This window comes from Gossypium raimondii, chromosome 12, assembly GCF_025698545.1.
Source record: "Gossypium raimondii isolate GPD5lz chromosome 12, ASM2569854v1, whole genome shotgun sequence".
In the NCBI taxonomy this organism is placed as follows: Eukaryota; Viridiplantae; Streptophyta; class Magnoliopsida; order Malvales; family Malvaceae; genus Gossypium; species Gossypium raimondii.
In genome coordinates this window covers 53,097,579-53,118,403 of record NC_068576.1, presented here as the reverse complement: position 1 = coordinate 53,118,403, position 20,825 = coordinate 53,097,579, and the positions used below count along the sequence as shown (strand labels likewise).

At 33.9% G+C, this 20,825-nt stretch overlaps 2 protein-coding genes across 2 annotated transcripts; one reads left to right on the top strand and one right to left on the bottom strand.

Moving 5' to 3' along the window:
• Window positions 1-8,932: 8,932 nt before the first annotated feature.
• Window positions 8,933-10,706, top strand: LOC105765136 (L-lactate dehydrogenase B). Its single transcript, XM_012584087.2, has 2 exons — window positions 8,933-9,732; window positions 10,080-10,706. The coding sequence occupies exons 1-2, from the start codon at window positions 9,124-9,126 to the stop codon at window positions 10,518-10,520; spliced, it is 1,050 nt and encodes a 349-aa protein (XP_012439541.1). The 5' UTR covers window positions 8,933-9,123; the 3' UTR covers window positions 10,521-10,706.
• A 4,158-nt stretch (window positions 10,707-14,864) lies between these two features.
• LOC105762271 (uncharacterized) lies at window positions 14,865-20,169 on the bottom strand. The gene is made up of 5 exons (XM_012580149.1): window positions 20,032-20,169; window positions 17,290-18,322; window positions 16,465-17,013; window positions 15,618-15,816; window positions 14,865-15,066 (listed from the first exon to the last, which is right to left on the bottom strand). The coding sequence occupies exons 1-5, from the start codon at window positions 20,167-20,169 to the stop codon at window positions 14,865-14,867; spliced, it is 2,121 nt and encodes a 706-aa protein (XP_012435603.1).
• Between the last annotated feature and the right edge of the window lie 656 nt (window positions 20,170-20,825).

The following is a 20,825-nucleotide window of genomic DNA, read 5'->3' as shown; positions in this document are numbered from 1 at the left end:
GAACATCATGTAAACATATGAAACAAACAACATTAACTAAATTCAAACTTTATTGACATATATACATACCTATAGTTCCATACCTAAATTATTTACAAGGACATTGATGTATATATATTTGTATATTCATACTCATTCGAACCTAACATATATATATACATAATTTTCATACTTTTCATTCGATTTATATACTTTTAATTTTAATTCAACATAAATACATTTGATATTCATACATATAAACTGATTTAATAAAATTAAATAGCTAATAAACTTACCTCGGATATCAGCGGACACGATCGACTATTCAACTACTTTCGTTTTCCCCCGATCCAATTCCGTTTTCTTCGTTTCTTGATCTAAACATATTCAAATTTAACCTTTTTATTCATCAAAACATTCAATTAAATCCAAAAATACATAAATGAGAAAATTACCATTTTGTCCCTGACATTTTACATTTTTTGCAATTTAATCATTTTTGCACAAAACACAAAATACACAAAATTTGCCCACACTAAGCTAGGGCCGAATGTTTCTTGTCTTCATATAAGTCCACACGTTTCATTTATTTCACATTTTAGTCCCTCAAATTTATTTTCATAATTTAGCTCTAATTACTCAAATTCACTAAAAATTCAAAGACAAAACATGTTAATCTATCACATATCTTTCATTTTTTATCATCAACTATCACAAAGTTCAAGCATTCATCAATGGCACATTTCAAAATCATCAACAATTCACAAAATTAAGACATGGGTTTTGAAGTATTCAAAGCAACTATCTCAAAAACGTAAAAATTATAAAAAACCGAGCTAAAACGAACCTTAAATCAAGCTTGAGTATGGCCGAACCTATGCTTGTGTTTTTCTCTTCTTTCTTTTCTCTAGTTTCGGCTAAACAAGGATGATAACAATTGAATTTTACTTTGTTTTTAAATAACATATATTAGTATTTTATTTATTTACCTTATTAACCTTTAATAAATAATTTATATTTCATATAACATAAGGATATAGTTGTCCATAGCCACCCTCTATCTTTTAAATGGTCTAATTGTCATTTAAGACCCCCATTTTTAAAAGACAACAACAATTAGATATTTTTAGATTTAACCCCTAAATTTTCATTTTACGCAATTAAATCCTTTTTATCAAATTGAACCTTCAAACAATTAAATTTCCACACTAATTTTTCACACCTATAACTTAACATATAATAAACACTAAAAATAATATTAAAATATTTTTCTGACTCGGATTTATGGTCCCGAAACTATTATTCCGATTAGGGTCAAAACTGAGTTGTTACATGATGAATGTGTTTTGGTATACTAACATATGAGTTAATTTCAAGTTTGATATAAGTGCTTAATTTGGTTTATGAATATTAGTGTGATATTAAGTAAATATGGTCAAATAGATAAATTCACAAACATGGATTTATGAGGTGATATGGTATGTATGAGACTTGAGTTTGACATGATTTAAATGTTTCGGATTGGCTTTTGGATGTGTTAAAATGTTTGTGTAGGTGGATGATCAAATGGGTAAGAAATAAGGCTTAGAAATGGCCTTATTTTGTCCACACGGGCGTGTGTCTCAGCCGTGTGTGACACACGGCCTAGCACATGGCCGTATGTTCTGGCCGTGTGTCCCTTGCATCTTAAAATTCAAAACAGAATGCTCAATATTTTTCACACGGCTTGGCACATGGGTTAATGGTGTTACAAACCCTGTATCCACTGAATCTCATTTATCCAAAAAGGACTTGTTATTTATCGGACATTGTTGGATATGTGATCAATTTCATATATATGGCATTTATACATTTCAAAAACATAATATTCAATTTAAACATATAAACATACACAATTTAGTTACACGAACTTACCTCGATAATTGTTCGTGTATGCAAAATCTACTAATTCAACATTTTTTTCTCGATCTAACCGCGTATTTGGTCTATCCGAATCTATACAAATGAATTTAAAATTAATTTAATACAATTCATACTCAATTCAATCCAATTCACACCTTAGGCAAAAATATCATTTTGCCCCTATACTTTTGATTAATTATAATTTCGTCCCTAAGCTCGGAAAATGAAATTCATGCAATTTAATCCTTATTCCAAGCCTAGATAATTTTTACATGTAACATTAATAGCCCATGTATTTTATAAAATTCAGAATTTTTTCCATGAATTTTATATCTTTACAATTTAATCCCTAAATCACAATTTCATCAAAATTCCCTTTACAAAAGTTGTTTTATCTATCAACAACCTTTCATTTTCTACCATAAAACTTCATAATTCAACTATATTCATCCATGGCAAAGCCCTAGTACTTTGATAACTTTACAAACTAATCCCCGAGATAGCTAGATTAAGCTATTTCGATCTCGGAAATATAAAAATTACTAAAAACGGGACAAGAAACATACCTAATTGAGCCAAATAAGTTTGCTCAAAACCCAAATTCCATGGCTAGGGTTTCCATATATTTTGATTTGGGAAAGATGATGAAATGAGATGATATTAGATTTTTATCATCTTTAATTATTTCTCTTTCTAATTTAGTCCTTTTCTTTTCTTAAATTTCCAATGATGAATCATCGCACTTATCTACTAACTTAACTAATTGGTATACTTACCATATAAGGACCTCAAATTTTGAATTCCATAGCTATTTGATACATATAGCTACTAGAAGCCAACTTTTGCACTTTATGCAATTTGGTCATTTCTATTAAATTAAACATGTAATTGATAAAATTTCTTTACGAATTTTTCATATGATATTTCAATCATAATGCAGACTATGAAATAATATTAAAATAATTTTCTTTTCGGATTCGGATTTGTGGTCCCGAAACCACTGTTTCGATTTTTACTGAAAACAGGTTGTTACATTTATTTTAATGTTTTGATGTATTATATTTTTTAAATTTATTTTTGTATAAAAAATAATCTAAAAAATTAATACGGATGGGTTAGGCCAGGCTCAGGTTTAGCATTTTTATTTGGGTCGTGCTTGGGTAAAATTTTAGGCCTATTTTTTAGGTCGAATCCGAGCCTAAAATTTTGCATCGATTCGGCCAAAACCTGGCCCATGATCAGGTTTACTTTTAGCCTAGCTTCTTCTTTTTTTGAAATTAAAAGCTAGCCACTTTTATTGAAAAAGGGAGAAAAAGTTCCTAAGAAAATGGAGAAACAGAAAAGAAATCTAACAGTAAAAAACCATGGGCACTACCCCTGGGTTTTCACATTCCAATGGTCAGATAGAAACAAAAAAACGAAGAAAATAAACAGAAAAACAAAACCTTAAAAAACGTTCCCTCTTCAATTTTTATGTCACTGTGCTTTTCTTCCCTGATGGATTTTAGCTTTTAGATTTGCAATCTGCATTGTATCTTTACTGCTTCGATCCATCCATTTCTGAGTTCCTCAGATTTTTTATGACCCTTTCCCTTCTCCGGACTCAACCTTCTCTCGCAATAAACATTTCTTTTTAGTCAGTTTTCCTATATTCTCTGGTTATGAGGGCCTCAATTTTTGGTGGTGTTTCTTCAACCCAGAAGTGTGACACTACTCTTCCTCTTCCCCATGCAGCTAGCGCATGTTTTTTGTTAAAAAAAAGGGTTAGATATATAATTTAGAAATTTCATTCTACTTGTTTTTCTTTATTTTTGTTATGGGTTAATTTCCATCAATGTCTTCAAAGTATGGGTTCATTTTTAAATTAGTCTATAAACTTTAAAATGTTTTAATTGAGTTCTTAGATTCAAATTAGGTCATTACATAACAAATGTTACCATTTGTCTGCAACATTCATTTATTTTAAATTCAAATTAGGTATTCTATAACAAATGTTTTGAAATAGTTTGGGTTCAAACCATCGTTGTAAAAAAGATATAATTTAACAAATTTTATTCAAATTTTGGTTAAACATGCTCCAAGTCCCTATGTTTTTTGTACTTTTGGATTTTAGCCCTCTACTTTCCTTTCTAGAATTTAATCCCTATACTTTTCAGTTTTTAAAATGTAAGTTTAATTGTTAACATTGTTAACAAAACAATTTTTGCTGTCAAGTGGATCTGAATTTTAATTTTGAAAAGTAGAGAGAATAATTTTTAAAAAATAAAAGTAATGGGATTAAATTCTAAATGTACAAAGTATATAAGGATGTGAAACGTATTTTAACCATCAAATTTTAACTTTATAATTTGTCCAAAAAAAAAAAACAATCAATCAAATCAAAGAGTGAGTTGGAACCAGACTAGTATATATATGAGATAAAATTTTGCTTCTAGTTTGTAACACCCCTTAGTCACAAACATGCATGCTTATCAACAACCCATTATTGTGCCAGCCTCGAACCCGTGTTTCAGAAATCGAAATCACTTATCAACCATGTTCATTTTCATATTCATATTCCACCATAACTCATCGTAACATCCTTGTTAAGTTGAACACGTGTTCTCCTACAAGGTCGAGTCATGATCTGTCAGTCTGGTTTGCAATTTAACTGCCCTACTAGAGGCATCACAAACATATCACTTTTCCATATTTTCATATATCACAACTTGTCTGGTACTGGGCTCGTGCAACAAGGAGGGTGTTTTTACATCGACAATGACCATGCTCACACATAGAATACTGATTTATTACACATACGTCCAAACACAACATATCAACTCATTTACAATAGAGACAACTTACCGTACAAAACCACATATCATGGAAGTTTGATAATTCAAAGGAAGTAAGAAGGAGCTCACCAATAACTCTAAAACAGAATCTACTCTACTGGTTATTTGCCTCAATTGCTCGGACCTTTACTAGCTTCTTGAGATAAATAAGAAACAATTATAAACATCAAACCATTTCTCTATTAAAAAATGTAATCATGCATGCATGAATTGGTTGCATGCAATCCCTAATCAGGAAGTCTCCTTCCTCTCGAACCAGTTCTTAAAATCTATACATACACTAATGCAAAACGTAAATTCCCCTTCAATAGCAACCTAATTGTTTTCCAGAAATTACCAGCAAGTTGGTACTTAACAATGGAATATTGGCTAGCTACCAAAAACCTTCATTGTTTTCTTAATGAAAAATAGAGAACTTAAGAGTTTGCTTACAAACGTGCTAGCAAGAAATGAAAAAGAAACTAATTTTCCTACCCATTATCATAGCTATACATTACTTTTATCGACAATCTTTTCTATCAAACACAACTACTACCACTAAACAACCTTATAAGTTGTGAAACGCTGCTTGTTCACTAGACAAGGTAACTAAACAAGTCATTCAGCTACCTAAACACATCAAACTGTCATCTACACTACTCTAGTGCAATTCCAACTAGGTCTCAACTAAATTCTAACGATACTCATCGAGCCATCGTTTTCACGCTAAAACACGGAAAACAAGTCTATCGATCCGCGAACTAACAAGTTTGCCCAAAGTATCGGAGTTGGAGGATGATCTCACAAAAGAGTCCGCCAAAACCTAGAGTTTTTCAAATGGCAAATTCCAACGAGGCATTCCGCAATCGAGCATATTGTCAAATCCACGCAATACACCACCTAAACATTTAACGGGTAATTCACCAAACAACATTTCGATACGGTCTACACTAATCAGGCTGTTACATAATCCATGTACTATGCATAAGTTAAGTTGGTCAGTTTTAGTATTATTACTTTTTAAAATTTTAAATTTTAGTAATGAGTGAAACTGTTTTTTTTTTTTTTTTTGTACAAAGTGAAATAGAAGACAAACTAAGTTCCGACTATTCCTCTTCCACAAGCATCAGCTAGCATAAAAAGGTAAATGCTTGCGGGTGGAGAGCCTAGAAGAACCACCCCAACTGCTATGTCCTGTGCTAAATTGGCTAGGTGGTCGACGCACATGTTTCCCTTCCTTAGTACATGTCTCACTTCGAGCATCCACCCCTCCTTTATGAACTTCACACAATCTGTAATCAAGGTGTCATACAGTGATCGTCATCAAGTGGCCTAGTCAAGAAACGTACCACAAGTGAAGCATCCAGTTCAACTATTAGTTTGGAGATGCCCAAATTTTTCGCGAGCCGTAGTCCTTAATGAACGCCTCAGAGCTCAACTTGTTTGTTGTTTGATGTCCCAATTTTCAGCATAAAGCCCTTAATCCAGCTGCCCATTTGTTTATGTACTATCCCCCACCGAAGCCAATTTGGATCGACCTTTAACAACCTCATCCGTGTTTAAAATACAAACCTTGGCAGGTAGCTTTTTCCACTAAACCCAAAGTGATCCTTGTAAGATGCGAGAAACATTTGAGAACATTGCCTTATGAATATCCTTAGCAAAAGAGAGAGCATACTCTAATATATTGACCGCGAGTGACAATCTGACATTAGAAATTGTCATTTCTATCTTTCTACAAACCCATAATATAGCAGTAAATAACATACTCCATGGCACTTGAAAATGTAACACCACAGTCTCCCTAAAGGTTTGCATGAGCCAATCCTTGAGAAGGGTTGAAAAAAAAGTTTTGTTGTCTGTTATGACCAAACTATTGTTATTAAATTTTGTTATATTGTTATGATAATTTACTATTTGAACATATTAAATGTTGAAATTAAAAAATATAGGGATTAGAATGATTCGATTGGAAAATATAAAATAAATGTATAACTTTACATATAATACATTATTAGTATAAAAATTTAACTACTATCATTTAAATGAAGACTAAAATCTCAAAATTCAAAAAATACAAAACTAAAATTTACAATATTAATTTAGGCTGAATATAGAGATTAAATACTTTAACTAATCATCATAAACTTTTGCTCTTCCCTTTTATTAAAATGAAACAGAAGAAAAGGAAGGCAGACGATTTTTCTCCTTATAAAGTGATAGAGAATACATCTCGGGATAGTTGAAATGAGAAGAGCCCCTAGTTTTTTCATGTTCTAAGACCAGTTGGTTGGCAAAAGTTAGGCTTGTCCACCAAGAAAATATGATGATGTTGTAGAAATGGGGAGCAGTTGAAAGTCCTCTATTACGAATATCCTGGGAAATTTCTATTGCCCACAAATGGTTAATTTTTATCAAAACTAAATAATATTTGAAAACTTCAATGTCTTAAATGCAATTTCGTGGTACGTTATTAGTTATCTAGAACTCAAATTAGGTTGCCGGTTTGAACTTTCTTCCAATGTTACAAAAAGCCGTAAGAATAGGAAATGAAATATTGTGGTAATCAGTACCTAAAAATTACGACATTAGCACACATTTTGTCCTTGTTAAAGACTCACTAAACTGCTTTTAGTAATTCAGATTGATTTGCTGTAATATTGATTAGGGGTGAGCAAAACTCGATTCGATTAAGAAAATTTGATAAAAAATTTAAATTTTGAATTAAATAGTTTAAGTTATTCGATTCATTCGGATCAACTCAAATAAAAAATTAAGTTTTTCGGTTTAACTCAAATATGAATTACACAATTCGAGTTATTCGAAAACCCGAATAAGAAAATACAAAATTACGTCGTTTTGATGAATGTTTACCCATTAAATTAAAAAGCAAAACCATTATATTATTTATGTAGTTAAATAATCTTGTACTTCATCTACTAGTTAAATAATCGGCTCATGTAAATGTAACATTAAGGATAAATAATATAATTTGTTAACTCGACTTGATTTGACTCGGTTTGATTCAATTTGGGAAAAATTTCATATTGAGTTTAGTTGCTAAAATAAGATTCGTCAACTTAATTAATTTAAAAAAATTGACTCGATTTAACTTGACTCAATTAAATACTCACCCTAATACTGATTATTTTCAAATCAAAATTTAAATTTAAATGTAGTCTAAAAAGTTGAGATTAGCGTTATTTTCATGCGTTTACACCGGGATTCGTTTAAGCAAAATATAATAAAATATCAAAAGCAGATTCGTTCATTCTCACTGCCCACGGATTTTGGAGGGAATGAAATTTAGTACGGTAGCAGGAGCCCGCACCACGTGACGCGACATGCACCGACTATAACAACATTCAAGACGCCATGTGTCGGTTCCATCATGATTATCATCGTAGGAGGCATACCCGTCTATCTTTGCCTGCACCATCAGTCCCTGTAATTTAGAGAATATCAATTTCCCCCGCAATTAAACCTCGTGTTTTAGTTGAGAAATTTTAAAGACTTTATAAATTTGGGGATAATAAAATAACATTTATACTATCTAATAATATTAGAGAATAAAATTATTTAACACAGGTAATGAAATAGGTAGATATAAAATAAAAATAATTAGTACAATTTAAATGTGAAATTATATTATAGAAAAATAAGAATACTTTAAAAATAAGGACTTATTTGATAACTCATTGAAAAATGAAATTGAAAAGAGTTAAAAATATTTTTTCATTTTTATTCTTTTAACATTATTCGTTAAGCATTTTACTTTTAACATTATTCGTTAAGCGAGAAAAATGTGTCTTTGTCAGCATTATCCTCTTATTTATAAGTTGGGAGGGTCTATGTTTAGTCTTAAATATTATGTAAAAAAGGCCAAGACTTATAATGAGATTGCTCAAAAAATTATTATTTAACCAAAAATTTAGTTACATTTTGTACTTAATTTCAAGTAGAATACCAAATATATTTTATATTTTATAATTTAAATTTAATATTTAATTTTTCCATTTATCGAACAGTAAGAACGCAACGGTCAAAATACAATGGTTGAAAAATGAAATTCAGAAATTTAGGTGTAGCAATTAACAAATAATTAAAAACTGAAAAAACTTCTAGTCAACAGTCAAAATATAAACGTGGAGGAGGATTGTGAATTCTGGTTTGCGTTGCATGGAACCTTCGATAAGGAATAGCGCGTCGACACTAGGTTAAAGAGAATTGAAGGTTGAATTAAACGGAATAAAAATGCGCAAGAAAGAAAGAAGGGAAAGTCATTGGACCGTCTTACAGAAAATAAGGCTGTTCACATTCTTCTTCTCCACTCAACCCCTTTTTTCTTTTTCCATCTATAAATCCTTGACTGGCACGGCTGAAAGGAGTCCATAAACAAATTTACTTATTGCATCTTCAATTATTTACAATGCATCACAGTGCTTCAGCTTCTTCTTTGGGTCCAGGCGGTCTAGACTTGTCTCAGGCTTTCTTCAAGCCCATACAAAATACCGCCTCACCTTCCTCCACCAAGCGCCATACCAAGGTATCCGTCATCGGAGTTGGGAATGTCGGCATGGCAATCGCCCAAACCATCCTCACTCAGGACTTAGCCGACGAACTCGCCCTCATCGACGCCAAGGCTGACAAGCTCCGTGGCGAAATGCTCGATCTCCAACACGCCGCTGCCTTCCTCCCACGTACCAAGATTGTTGCTTCCGTTGATTATGCCGTCACCGTTGGATCGGATCTTTGTATCGTCACTGCAGGAGCCCGTCAGAACCCTGGCGAGTCTAGGCTGAACCTGCTGCAGAGGAACGTTGCTTTGTTTTCGCACATTATACCTCCATTAGCAAAGTACTCACCAGATTCGATTCTCTTGATTGTTTCGAATCCCGTGGATGTGCTAACTTACGTGTCCTGGAAGATGTCTGGATTCCCATCGAATCGGGTCATCGGTTCGGGTACGAACTTGGACTCGTCCCGGTTTCGGTTCTTGATCGCTGATCACTTGGACGTCAATGCTCAGGATGTGCAGGTCAGTTTGATATTATTTTTTTTTTGAGAATATTAAGTCTTTTTCCTGGCTACTATAAAGTAAGGCATTTGGAATATGCCAAAGACGTAATACCTGTTCTGTTAGTGGGGTGATTTTTTTTTTTTAAAGATTAATCACTATAACGCCACTAACTTTAGTTTATTTTATTATTTCTTAAGCAGCCATTACTCTCAATTCTCAAATATCATAAAATTTTCAAGGCATTCGAAGGCTATCGTGATCGTGACATTCATATGTTGTTGAACCTTTTTTATTGCGTTTTCAATCGAAACTTTAAAAGTTAAAATTTAATGTAATAGTTAGTGAGCATTATAAAATAATTGCAGGCCTACATAGTTGGTGAGCATGGTGACAGCTCGGTTGCACTGTGGTCTACCATCAGTATTGGTGGAGTGCCGGTGTTGAGCTTCCTAGAGAAACAACAAATTGCCTACGAAAAAGAGACGCTTGAGAACATCCACAAGGCAGTTGTTGAGAGTGCATATGAGGTGATTAGCCTGAAAGGGTATACGTCATGGGCAATTGGCTACTCGGTCGCTAACTTGGCTAGGAGCCTGCTTAGAGACCAGAGGAAAATCCACCCAGTTTCGGTCCTTGCAAAGGGTTTTTACGGCATCGATGGTGACGTTTTCTTGAGCTTGCCGACGCAGCTGGGCAGGGGAGGAGTATTAGGTGTCACCAATATCCATTTGACGGATGAAGAGATGGAGAGGCTTAGGGAATCAGCTAAAACTATTCTTGAAGTTCAGAGCCAGTTGGGAATGTAAGCAACAAAAAGGCCCCTTTAAGTTTAATTAACACTGCCATAAGTGATCTCTAGTCTATTCTTCGGTTTAATATAATTTGGGTTTTTTTGTTATATTATTGGTAAGGCCTCGTTTTCTCTTAATTTGTATTGCCTTATCAATATCTTTGCCTTCCATTTTTCGGAATAATATAAAGTCTTTAACTAATTTCATCATGAGACCGAGGAATTTCTTTAACAAAGATGTGCTATTAGCTTAGCTAATATTGATGCTGTTGTAAATGTTGCAGATTTAAGGTTACTTTAATGTTTTATTAATTAACCTCGATGTTATTGTAGAGGGATTTCTCAAAATTAAAATTGGTATATAATGTCTTTCTTAAATGTTATTATGCTTAAGACATTTAATCTCACCATGTAGATGAAAACCTCCATTGCACTAAAGATCAAATAAAAAATACGACGAAAACACATTACTCTCCCATTTGAGGGTTAGGGAAGAGCTATGAGTAATTCTAAGCATTGTATCAAAAAGAAGAGATATGATAAAAACCTATAATGACATTAATATTCAAAATAAATTTCTTTTCTTAAATATTTAAAAATAATACATTTTCTACTAAATAAGAAATAATCAATAACTATTATAAGATTTTTTTGAAAATATTTATTATATAATATATTTAAATTACTTTTATTGTTTTAAATATAAAATATTCTTACATCTAAAATTTAAATTTATTATGAATTAGATAAAAAAATAGATTTTAATTCAATTTGGGTAGTCTTGGTTTTTTAACTTGTGAAGAAGTTACTTGGTTTGCACTTGAAAAATAATTTTGTTGTTTGTAACGAAACGAATAGAAAGGTTAAACACAAAGTAACGTAAAGAGAAAAGTAATGAGAGAATTAACACACAATATTTGTTATTGTAGTGATGGGTGTCGAGTTCACTAATATAAACCTACGCCTAATTTGCAATTAAAGCAGTATAGGGAGCATGGTCGATCCCTTAGAGACTGGGTTTACTGAAAATTGTTTCTCTTTCTCGACCAGATTCGTGTCTGGGCAATTGTCGTGCCCAAGAAATTTGGGGGAGGATAAAATTAAAAACCTGGAATCTAAAATAAACAGGAAAAATATGTGTGAAAAGTAAAAGCAGAAAATAAATTAATAAAAAGCAGTTAAATAAATCTGAAGAAAAATTAATTAAACTAAGCTCAGCTTTAGGCACGAGTTTTTCTCGTCTTTGAACCGATCCTTGAAATTAGATGAACTCCTCTTTTCCAATAGCTAGTTATAGCTATCAAGGACGTCTCGGACACCAACTCTTCCTTGTGTAAATTAGTTATGGAACGTCCTATAACTAACCCTTACCGATCGAACAACCAAAGAAACGTTCGTGATTTAGAACTCCAGTAGCTTTGCGTTCTAGAAGAGCCTAGCTCGAACCAATGTCCTCAACAGCGTGGGACATTTAAATCCGGTTACTACTTCCCTTAACGGAACCAAACAACAATCTCCACTTGACACGCCAATGTGTTCACAGAAAACCGATTAGACAATCGATTCTTTCGAAATTCCAACTGTACGTCTAACCACACTAAATCAAACGACGCCTTTTTTGACTTAGTGTTGATTTGACTTTGCGAGTTGACAAAATCATACTCTTAATCTAGAGAAATAATAAGTACTGGATTTTAGGAGTTAAATTGCTCGGGTTCGTAACTCACGGATCTTGACGAGGCTAACTCCGACCTAAAGCTGAAAATAGATTTAGTTAACTAAGGTTTGGGGCATGTTGGAGTTGGATAAATTGGAGAAAGTTGAATAAATGAAAAAGAGATGAAAGTAAGTGGGTGAAGGTGACGCAAGGTTGGAAACTAATAGATGGAAAAATATAAGGAATTAATGTCAGCAACTAAATTTGCAAAAAGGAAAGAAAAGATTGAATTGCAAAAGATAAAAGCTTAATTGAAAAACTTAATGATTAAAAAATTGATGGAAAACTTGATGAAAAGCTTAAAAAGAACTTGATGCAAAACTTAATAAAAGAAAACTTGGTAATTAAAAACTTGATTAATAACTTGATGAAAAACACTTGATGAAAGACTTGATGAAAAAAAACACTTAATGAATGACTTAATGAATGACTTGATGAATAAATGAACAATGTAGCCCCCTATTTATACTAGTGGCATTGCTAAATTAAGAGCCACTAATCATATAAAATCAAGGAAATAAAATATTCCATGATATAAAAATCCCTACATAATCTCCCACTAAGTCAACATAAAATTTCAGCTAATTACATCTTGGAAAAATTCTGCTTTGGCCCGCCTTCTTTGCTCCTTTCTTCAATCTAGCCCAATTGTTTCTTTTTTCGTTTATTTGACCCCAAATTGTACCCCTGCACAAAATTCAATATAAACATGGAAAAATCAGTGGTGCACTCTCATAAATTAACCAATTTACTTACATAAAATATGTAATTTTAGCATTTAATCAAATCCCCCCTACTTAGCTTATGCTAGTCCTCGAGCATTTTGTATGTATCTGCAAAAGGAAAAATTTTCTCCAAAATAGGACTTGACCCCCATGGTTTGCACAATTCAACAATTTCATCCTAGCACATTAACATCTCAAATAACCTAGCCTAAGAAGTAAGTAAATATATTTTAGAATTTATTAGAGCTTGATAGGCTTACCCTTCATTTTATTATTTTTGTACTTAGGATATTTTCGAATTTTTTGACGCGAGACATGATGACAACCCAAGCACCATGTTCCAGTTACTCGATTTGGATGTCTCTAGGCGGGTTATTTCGCCCTACTCGTGATAGCTTGTTAGCGGAGTGAGTGCAAAGAAATTGGACAGCCACACGAACCTTTTTACGCGAGATGTGATGGCAACCCAAGCACCACGTTTTGGTTACTCAGCCCTATGTACAACCCCAATTTTTCACTCTTAACATTCGTATCAGAGGAGTATTATTATTTATTCATTTCTTTTTTTTTCAAAGATGAGAAGGCAGAAAATTGACATGTGATATAAGGTAGGCAGTCAAGCAAACTCATAATTCCCAAAAAATTCTTACCCACTAAGTCTAGGTTATTGAAAAGTTTTATGTGTAAAGAACTAAATAGCTAAATAGGTCAAACCATAAGTGTACCATCCCAACTTATCAAAAGAAAAATTTTACCTTTCACCGAAAACATGCAAAAACAGCGATGACAGATAAGCAAAATAAAACCGAATCGATATTTATACCCCTCCCCCTACTTATTTTACATTGTCCTAATGTAATTATATAAAGGATAAAAAGTAAAAGACAAGTAGGAAAAAGAGAGAAAAAGAAACTCCCCATGTATTTCAACATCGTGGAGGGTGGATTGGGACTTGGCTGAAATTAAAGGAATTTTGTGGGCTGCAATGAGAGCCTAAATTTTGTCTTGGAAGGTCTACCTGCAAAATAAAATAAAATTGAAGGAAGAAGAAAAATAAAATAAAAAAATGTGCAATTTTTATTTCTCGAATTTATAACTTAGCTAATGCTATGCTTAAATATTCAAGAAATAAATTATTAAAAACCAAGATTATGGGATTTAGTAAAATAGTCATGTTAAATGCATTAGGTAAGTTCCCAGGAAAGAGAGGTGAGTCACAATGGACATTCTTAAGTACCAAGTCTTTCCTTAGACAAAACCGATCCTCGACATGCATTTTCACTTTCCGTTTTACCTTTCCAAAAATTTTATTTGCATAAAGGAAATATTTGGGTTGCCTCCCAACAGCGCTTTGTTTAACGTCTTTAGCTCGACGACCTGTTATTCAAGTTCTGGACTCCTCGAGAACAATCTCCTTAACTGTATGTGTTTGAAAATTCTCGTAAAAGGGTTTCAGTCTTTGACCATTCACCTTAAAGCACTTCCGGGTTTTTTCACTTTGAATTTCCACTGCACCATTCGAGAATAAATTAGTTATAATGAATGGACCTATCTATTTGGATTGAAGCTTACCAGCAAAAATTTTTAAGGTGGAGTCGTATAGGAGAACTTTTTGTCCTATTGAAAACTGCTTCTTAGTGATTAGCTTGTCATGAAACGCCTTCATCTTTTCTTTATAAACTCGAGTATTTTCATATGCATCATTTCTAATTTCCTCGAGTTCTTAGATGTCCAACTTCCGAGACTTTCCTGCAGACTCCATCTCCATATTACACTGCTTAACTGCCCAAAATGCCTTGTGCTCTAATTCGATCGGGAGATGGCACGGTTTACCGAAAACGAGTCGGTAAGGTGACATGCCAATTGGTCCCTTGTAAGCTGTCCTATAAGCCCAAAAAATGTCATTTAGTCTCAAACTCTAATCCTTTCTGTTAGGCTTAACAGTTTTTCCCAGAATGGACTTGATTTCTCGATTAGACACTTCAGCTTGCCCATTTGTCTGTGGATGGTAAGCAGTGGCAATTCGTTGAGTCACTCCATATTTCTCCATAAGTGCACTTACGAGCTTATTGCAAAAATGAGTTCCTCTGTCACTGATTAATGCTCGTGGAGTGCCATACCTGGAAAAGATAAAGCTTTTAAGAAAGTCAACCACAGTCTTAGCATTATCATTGCGAGTGGCTTTCGCCTCTATCCACTTAGAAATGTAATCAACAAGTAAGAGTATATAAAAATTACCGAAAGAAAAAATAAAAAGACCCATAAAATCGATGCCCCACACATCGAAAATTTCGCAAATATGAATATGAGTAAGGAGCATCTCATTTCGACAACTAAGGTTGCCGACTTTTTGGAACCTTTCACAAGTTTTTCAAAATAAAAAGGCATCACGAAATATGTTTGGCCAAAATAGTCCACATTCGAGAATTTTATGTGTGGTGCATTTAGGTCCAAAGTGTCTTCCACATGCATAAGAATGGCAAAAAGTTAAGATAGACTGTACCTCTGTTTCTACTACACATCGTCGAATTACCTAATTGGAGTAATATTTCCAAAGGTAAGGATCGTCCCAGATGTAATACCGAGCATCCTTTTTTATCTTATCTTTTTTCACCTTGGTAATTCCGAAGGAATAATACTTGTAACAAGATAATTTACTATGTCTACGTACCAATGATGAATTGCATTTGCTGAAAATAGGTTTTCATCTGGGAAGTTGTCTTTCAATGGTGTGTCATCCACTAGAATCGATAATCGACTCAGATGGTCAGCTACCAAGTTTTCGTATCCCTTTTTATCCCAGATTTTAAAATCGAACTCTTGTAGGAGCAGAATCCTCCTAATCAGTCGAGGTTTTGCTTCCTTCTTCCCTATTAAATATTTCAAAGCTACATGATCAGAAATGATAATCACTTTAGTTCCCAATAGTTAAGATCTAAATTTATCTAAAGCAAACATAACAGCTAATAATTCTTTCTCAGTGGTTGTGTAATTGCTTTGGGTAGCATCCATAGTCTTCGAAGCATAGTAGATAACATGAGGCTCTTTCCCTATTCTTTGGCCAAGAACAGCTCCCACACTTCAATCACTTGCATCACACATGATTTCGAATGGGAAGTTCGAATTTGGTGGTTGCACTATAGGAGCAGAGACCAATTTCTGCTTCAGTACGTCAAATGCGTCTTTACAAGTCTGGTCAAACTTAAATTCTTTATCCTTTTGTAATAGACTGCAAAGCGGTTGAGCGATTTTCAAAAAGTCTTTTATGAATCATTTGTAAAATCCTGCATGGCCAAGAAACGAACGAACCTCCCTCACGGATGTGGGGTAAGGTAGCGAGTTAATAATATCCGTTTTTGCCTTATCGACCTCAATTCCTTCCTTAGAAACTATATGACCTAAAATTAATCCTTTGTCAACCATGAAGTGACATTTTTCATAATTTAAAACAAGATTAAATTCTAGGCATCTCTATAATATTTTAGCAAGATTATTGAGACATTCGTTAAAAGAGTTACTGTATACCCTTAAGTCATCCATAAAGACTTCAATGATTTTCTCAACATAATCTGAGAATATGCTCACCATGCATCTCTGAAAAGTGGTCGGAGCATTACAGAGTCCAAACGGCATTCGTCTATACACAAACGTTCCAAAGAGGCATGTAAAAATTGTTTTGTCTTGATCCTCCGGCACTACCGAAATTTGGAAAAATCCTGAGTACCCATCGAGACAAAAATAATGGGTCTTAACAGCTAATCGTTTGAGCATTTGATCGATGAAATGAAGTGAAAAATGGTCTTTCCGGGTAGCTGCATTCGATTTTCTGTAATCGATGCAAACCCTCCATCTATTCTGGACTCGAGTAGGGACCAGCTCTCCCGAATAGCTTTTCACCACTGTCACGCCAGTTTTCTTGGGCACGACATGAACCCAGCTAACCGAATAACTGTCAGAGATCGGGTATATCATTCTAGTATCTAACAGTTTCTGGATCTCCTTCTTTACTACCTCCAACATGGGTGGATTAAGGTGCTTCTGAGCATCTCTCTTTGGTTTCGTGTTATCTTCAATGGAAATTTTGTGCATACAATTGGATGGACTTAGCCCTTTTATATCGGCTATTGTCTAACCAATAGCTTCCTTATAATCTTTTAGAACTCGAACTAAACTTTCATTCTCGTCTTTGGTTAGTTTATTTGACACTATCACCGGTAAAGTGTCTTTCTCTCCCAAAAAGACGTACTTAAGGTAGTTTGGTAATGCTTTAAGCTCCAAAGTTGGTGGCTACAAAACCGAAGGCAACATTTTAGTATGGAAAGGTAATAGTTCAAATTGGTTACCTCGATTCATCAACGATGGTTGCGTGCCCAAGTGTTTGACAATTTCTCGCAACGAATCTTCTATAATTGTTAATTCCTCGAGAGGATTTAAAACATCTATGTCAATGCTTTTGTAAAGGACAGTTTCCAACTCATCAAAGTCATGATATTTAGAATAAGTTTGAGTTAAACAATCTATAATATCGATACTAGAAATATTTAATAGTGAGTTAGGATGACCCATAGCTTCGTAGACATTGAATTTCACGATTTTGCCATCAAACTCCATTGTCAGTGTTCCACTCTGCACGTCAATTTTTGCACTTGCTGTACTTAGGAACGGCCTTCCAAGAAAAATGTCAGATGACCTAGTTGAGTTATCGTCCTCCATATTAATAATGTAGAAATCTGTAGGGAAAACTAATTCGTTAACTTTAACAAGGACGTCTTCAAGCAACCCTTCGAGGTAGACGACTGACCTGTCCGCCAACTGGATTATTACTCCTGTCTCTTTTAAAGGACCCGCATTAATCAACTTATAAATAGAATAAGACATAACATTAATAGAAGCCCCTAAATCATACATGGCTTTCTTAATGCCTACATTACCTATCTCACAGGAAATAGCAAACATACATTGGTCCTTGTATTTGGACAGAATTTTCTTTTGCAGTACTGCAGAAACATTTTCTCCTACATTTACTCTTTCGTTACCTATTAACCTTCTCTTACTAGTACACAATTCCTTGAGGAATTTGGCATAACGAGGGATTTGTTTGATAGCGTCGAGCAAAGAGATATTTACCTCCACCTTCCTGAATGTTTCGAGGACTTCTTTTTCCTCATTCTCTTTCTTATCCTTTGCGAGCCTCCCTGGAAAAGGAGGTGGCATCACGACTGGTTTCGAAATTTCTGATTCCGGTCTGACTTTTAGATCAGAGATTTGCTTTTCCGATTCCTTGTCTTGCCCATGACTTTTGTCTAGAACTGTTTCCAGAACCTTTGCGCTACGAAGAGTTATTGCACTTACATTCTGCCTAGGATTCGGCTCTGTCTAGGAAGGTAATTTACCTTGAGATTCCAAACTATTAACTGCCATTGAGAGTTTACTAACTTGATTAGTTAACTCTTGTATTGATGCGTCTGTCCTCTGTTGATATTTTGCAGCATCGACGACAAGTCTTTCCATAACAGCTTCTAGAGATAGGGGTGAGCAAAACTCGATTCAACTCGAAAAAATTGAAAAAAAAATCGAATTTCGAGTTAAACGAATCGAGATATTCGAATCAATTCGAATTTTTTTTCGAATTTTGAGTTCGAATCGAGTTGAGTTTTCGAATTTGAATAACTCGAATAATTCGAATAATTCGAATATCAAACTATAATATTTTACATTTTTACCCTAAACTCCCAAACCTTTTTACTTTTCCCTCAAAACTTTTACTCCTTCCCACTTTCCCCCCAAAACTTTTACTCCTCCTCCCAACCCCTCAATCTACCCAAAATCCATTTCCACCAAAATTTTACTCTCCGCTTATTTTTCTCAAAATTTTACTCCCAAAACCCTCAAAACCTTTTATTTTCCTAAAATTTTACTCCTCCCACTTTTCCCTAAAACTTTTATTCCTTCCCATCCCACCTCCCATCTATCCCAAACCCTCCCCTCTAATTTTTTTAATATTTTCCTCCAAAATTTTACTCCCCTATTTACTTTCCCTCAAACTTTTATTCTCCAAAACTTTTATTTTTCCCTAAACTTTTACTTCTCACCCTTTACTCTCAAATAAAAATCAAAATTATCCAAAAATTACTAAACATAAATAGTAATAATTTTATTTATATCTACTATTTATATTATTAAATTAAATTTCACATTTTATATTATTTTTATTATTGAATTGTTTAGTCATATTGAATATTTATATTAAAATTGAATTATTAATTATGCCATAAAATATTCGTGTTAAAATTTTATATTGATATCAATTTCACATTTTATTTTTAAAATAACTTTTATTAAAAATCATATTTTTACATTTAATATATTTTTAATTCTAAAATACATAGTGACAAGAATCTGAAGATAATTGAAACAACTAAGCAAGCAAAGAAGCTAACCAGTATATAAAAAATTAATAAATAAATTATGAAGTGATGAAAGTTAATAAAAAATTGATTAACGTGGACAAATTTTATTACGATGAATGGCAATGGTTACAAGGACCCAAAATTATTTTTTAAAATTTAACTCAAACAAATATATTTGATTCGATTCGATTCGAATTCCATCTCACTCGACTCGATTCGAGAAAACTTCAAATAAAGTTAGGATGATAAAATGAGATTCGAAAACTCGATTAACTCAAAAATTTTCGATTCGATTCAATTCGATTCGATCGAATGCTCACCCCTATCTAAAGATGTGCTCGGCTTGGGTTGTTGTGGCAGTGATTGCAGAGGTCTCGTTTGGTATGATGGATTATATCGAGGATTAGCTCCGTAATTCAAGTTGGGATTATTCTTTCACCCGGGATTGTAGGTGTTGGAGAAATGATCATAGTGTCTTTGCGTGGGTCTTGGAAAACCTCCGACAGCATCAATATGTGTCATTGAATTGTCGTTAAGGATTGGGCACAAATTCGTCAGATGTTCAGACGTAGTACAAATTCCACACAGTTAGGTCAGATTCTTCTTTTCTGTAAGCATAGATTGAACAATATTAGTAAGCTTATCCAATTTATCTTCTAAGGATGAAACGTTTACCCCATTAACCCTTCTTGTGGGTTCTAAATTCAGCCGATAATGTTGAGAATTTACCGCCATGGTGGATATTAGTTCTCTTGCCCTATGAGGAGTCATATTGACAAGCGCCCCTCCACTAGCAGCATCAATCATCTTCATTTCCATAGGGAGTAAACCCTCTTAGAAATATTGAATAAGTGATTGTTCGGTCAAATCGTGTTGAAGACAACTTGCACACAGTTTTTTGTACCGCTCCCAATAGTCATAGAGCGATTCACTTTCCAATTGGCAAATTCCAACTATGTCTCTCCTAAGTTCAGCTGCTCGCGATGCTGGAAAGAATCTGTCAAGGAATACACGAGATAAGTCATCCCATGTTGTAATAGAACCGGGAGGTAAGTAAAATATCCATTCTCTTACTGTATCAACTAAAGAAAAAGGAAAGGCCCGAAGTTTAATATCATCTTCGGTTACTCCCTGAGGTTTCATGCTTGAGCAGACCATGTGGAATTCTCTCAAGTGAGTGTGTGGATTTTCGTTCTTCAAGCCTCGAAAAGTGGGCAAAAGGTGAATCAGTCTTGATTTTAACTCGAACGAGGTTCCTCTAATTGGATAGTTGATGCATAACGGTGTTTGCTCGTTGGGAGCAGCGGCTAGTCGACGAATGGTTCGATTTTCCATCCTTTCTGGTTCACCAAGGTTGTCTTCTGCTTCTTTTGTTTCAAGAAGTGGTTCGGCCTCAGGTTCAACCACTTCGACTTGTTTCCCACGTCGAATTGCCTCTGTACGAATTGCTTGGCTCAACTTTTCGACGT

Coding starts and splice junctions, on each gene's coding strand:
- LOC105762271 (XM_012580149.1), bottom strand. CDS start 20,169: ATGAAGATGATTGATGCTGCTAGTGGAGGGGCGCTTGTCAATATGACT. Junction 18,323..20,031: donor CCACAAGAAGGGTTAATGGG/GTAAACGTTTCA, acceptor TTACCTTCCTAG/ACAGAGCCGAATCCTAGGCA. Junction 15,817..16,464: donor GGATGACTTAAGGGTATACA/GTAACTCTTTTA, acceptor AATATTTAATAG/GGAAGAAGGAAGCAAAACCT.
- LOC105765136 (XM_012584087.2), top strand. CDS start 9,124: ATGCATCACAGTGCTTCAGCTTCTTCTTTGGGTCCAGGCGGTCTAGAC. Junction 9,733..10,079: donor TCAATGCTCAGGATGTGCAG/GTCAGTTTGATA, acceptor AAATAATTGCAG/GCCTACATAGTTGGTGAGCA.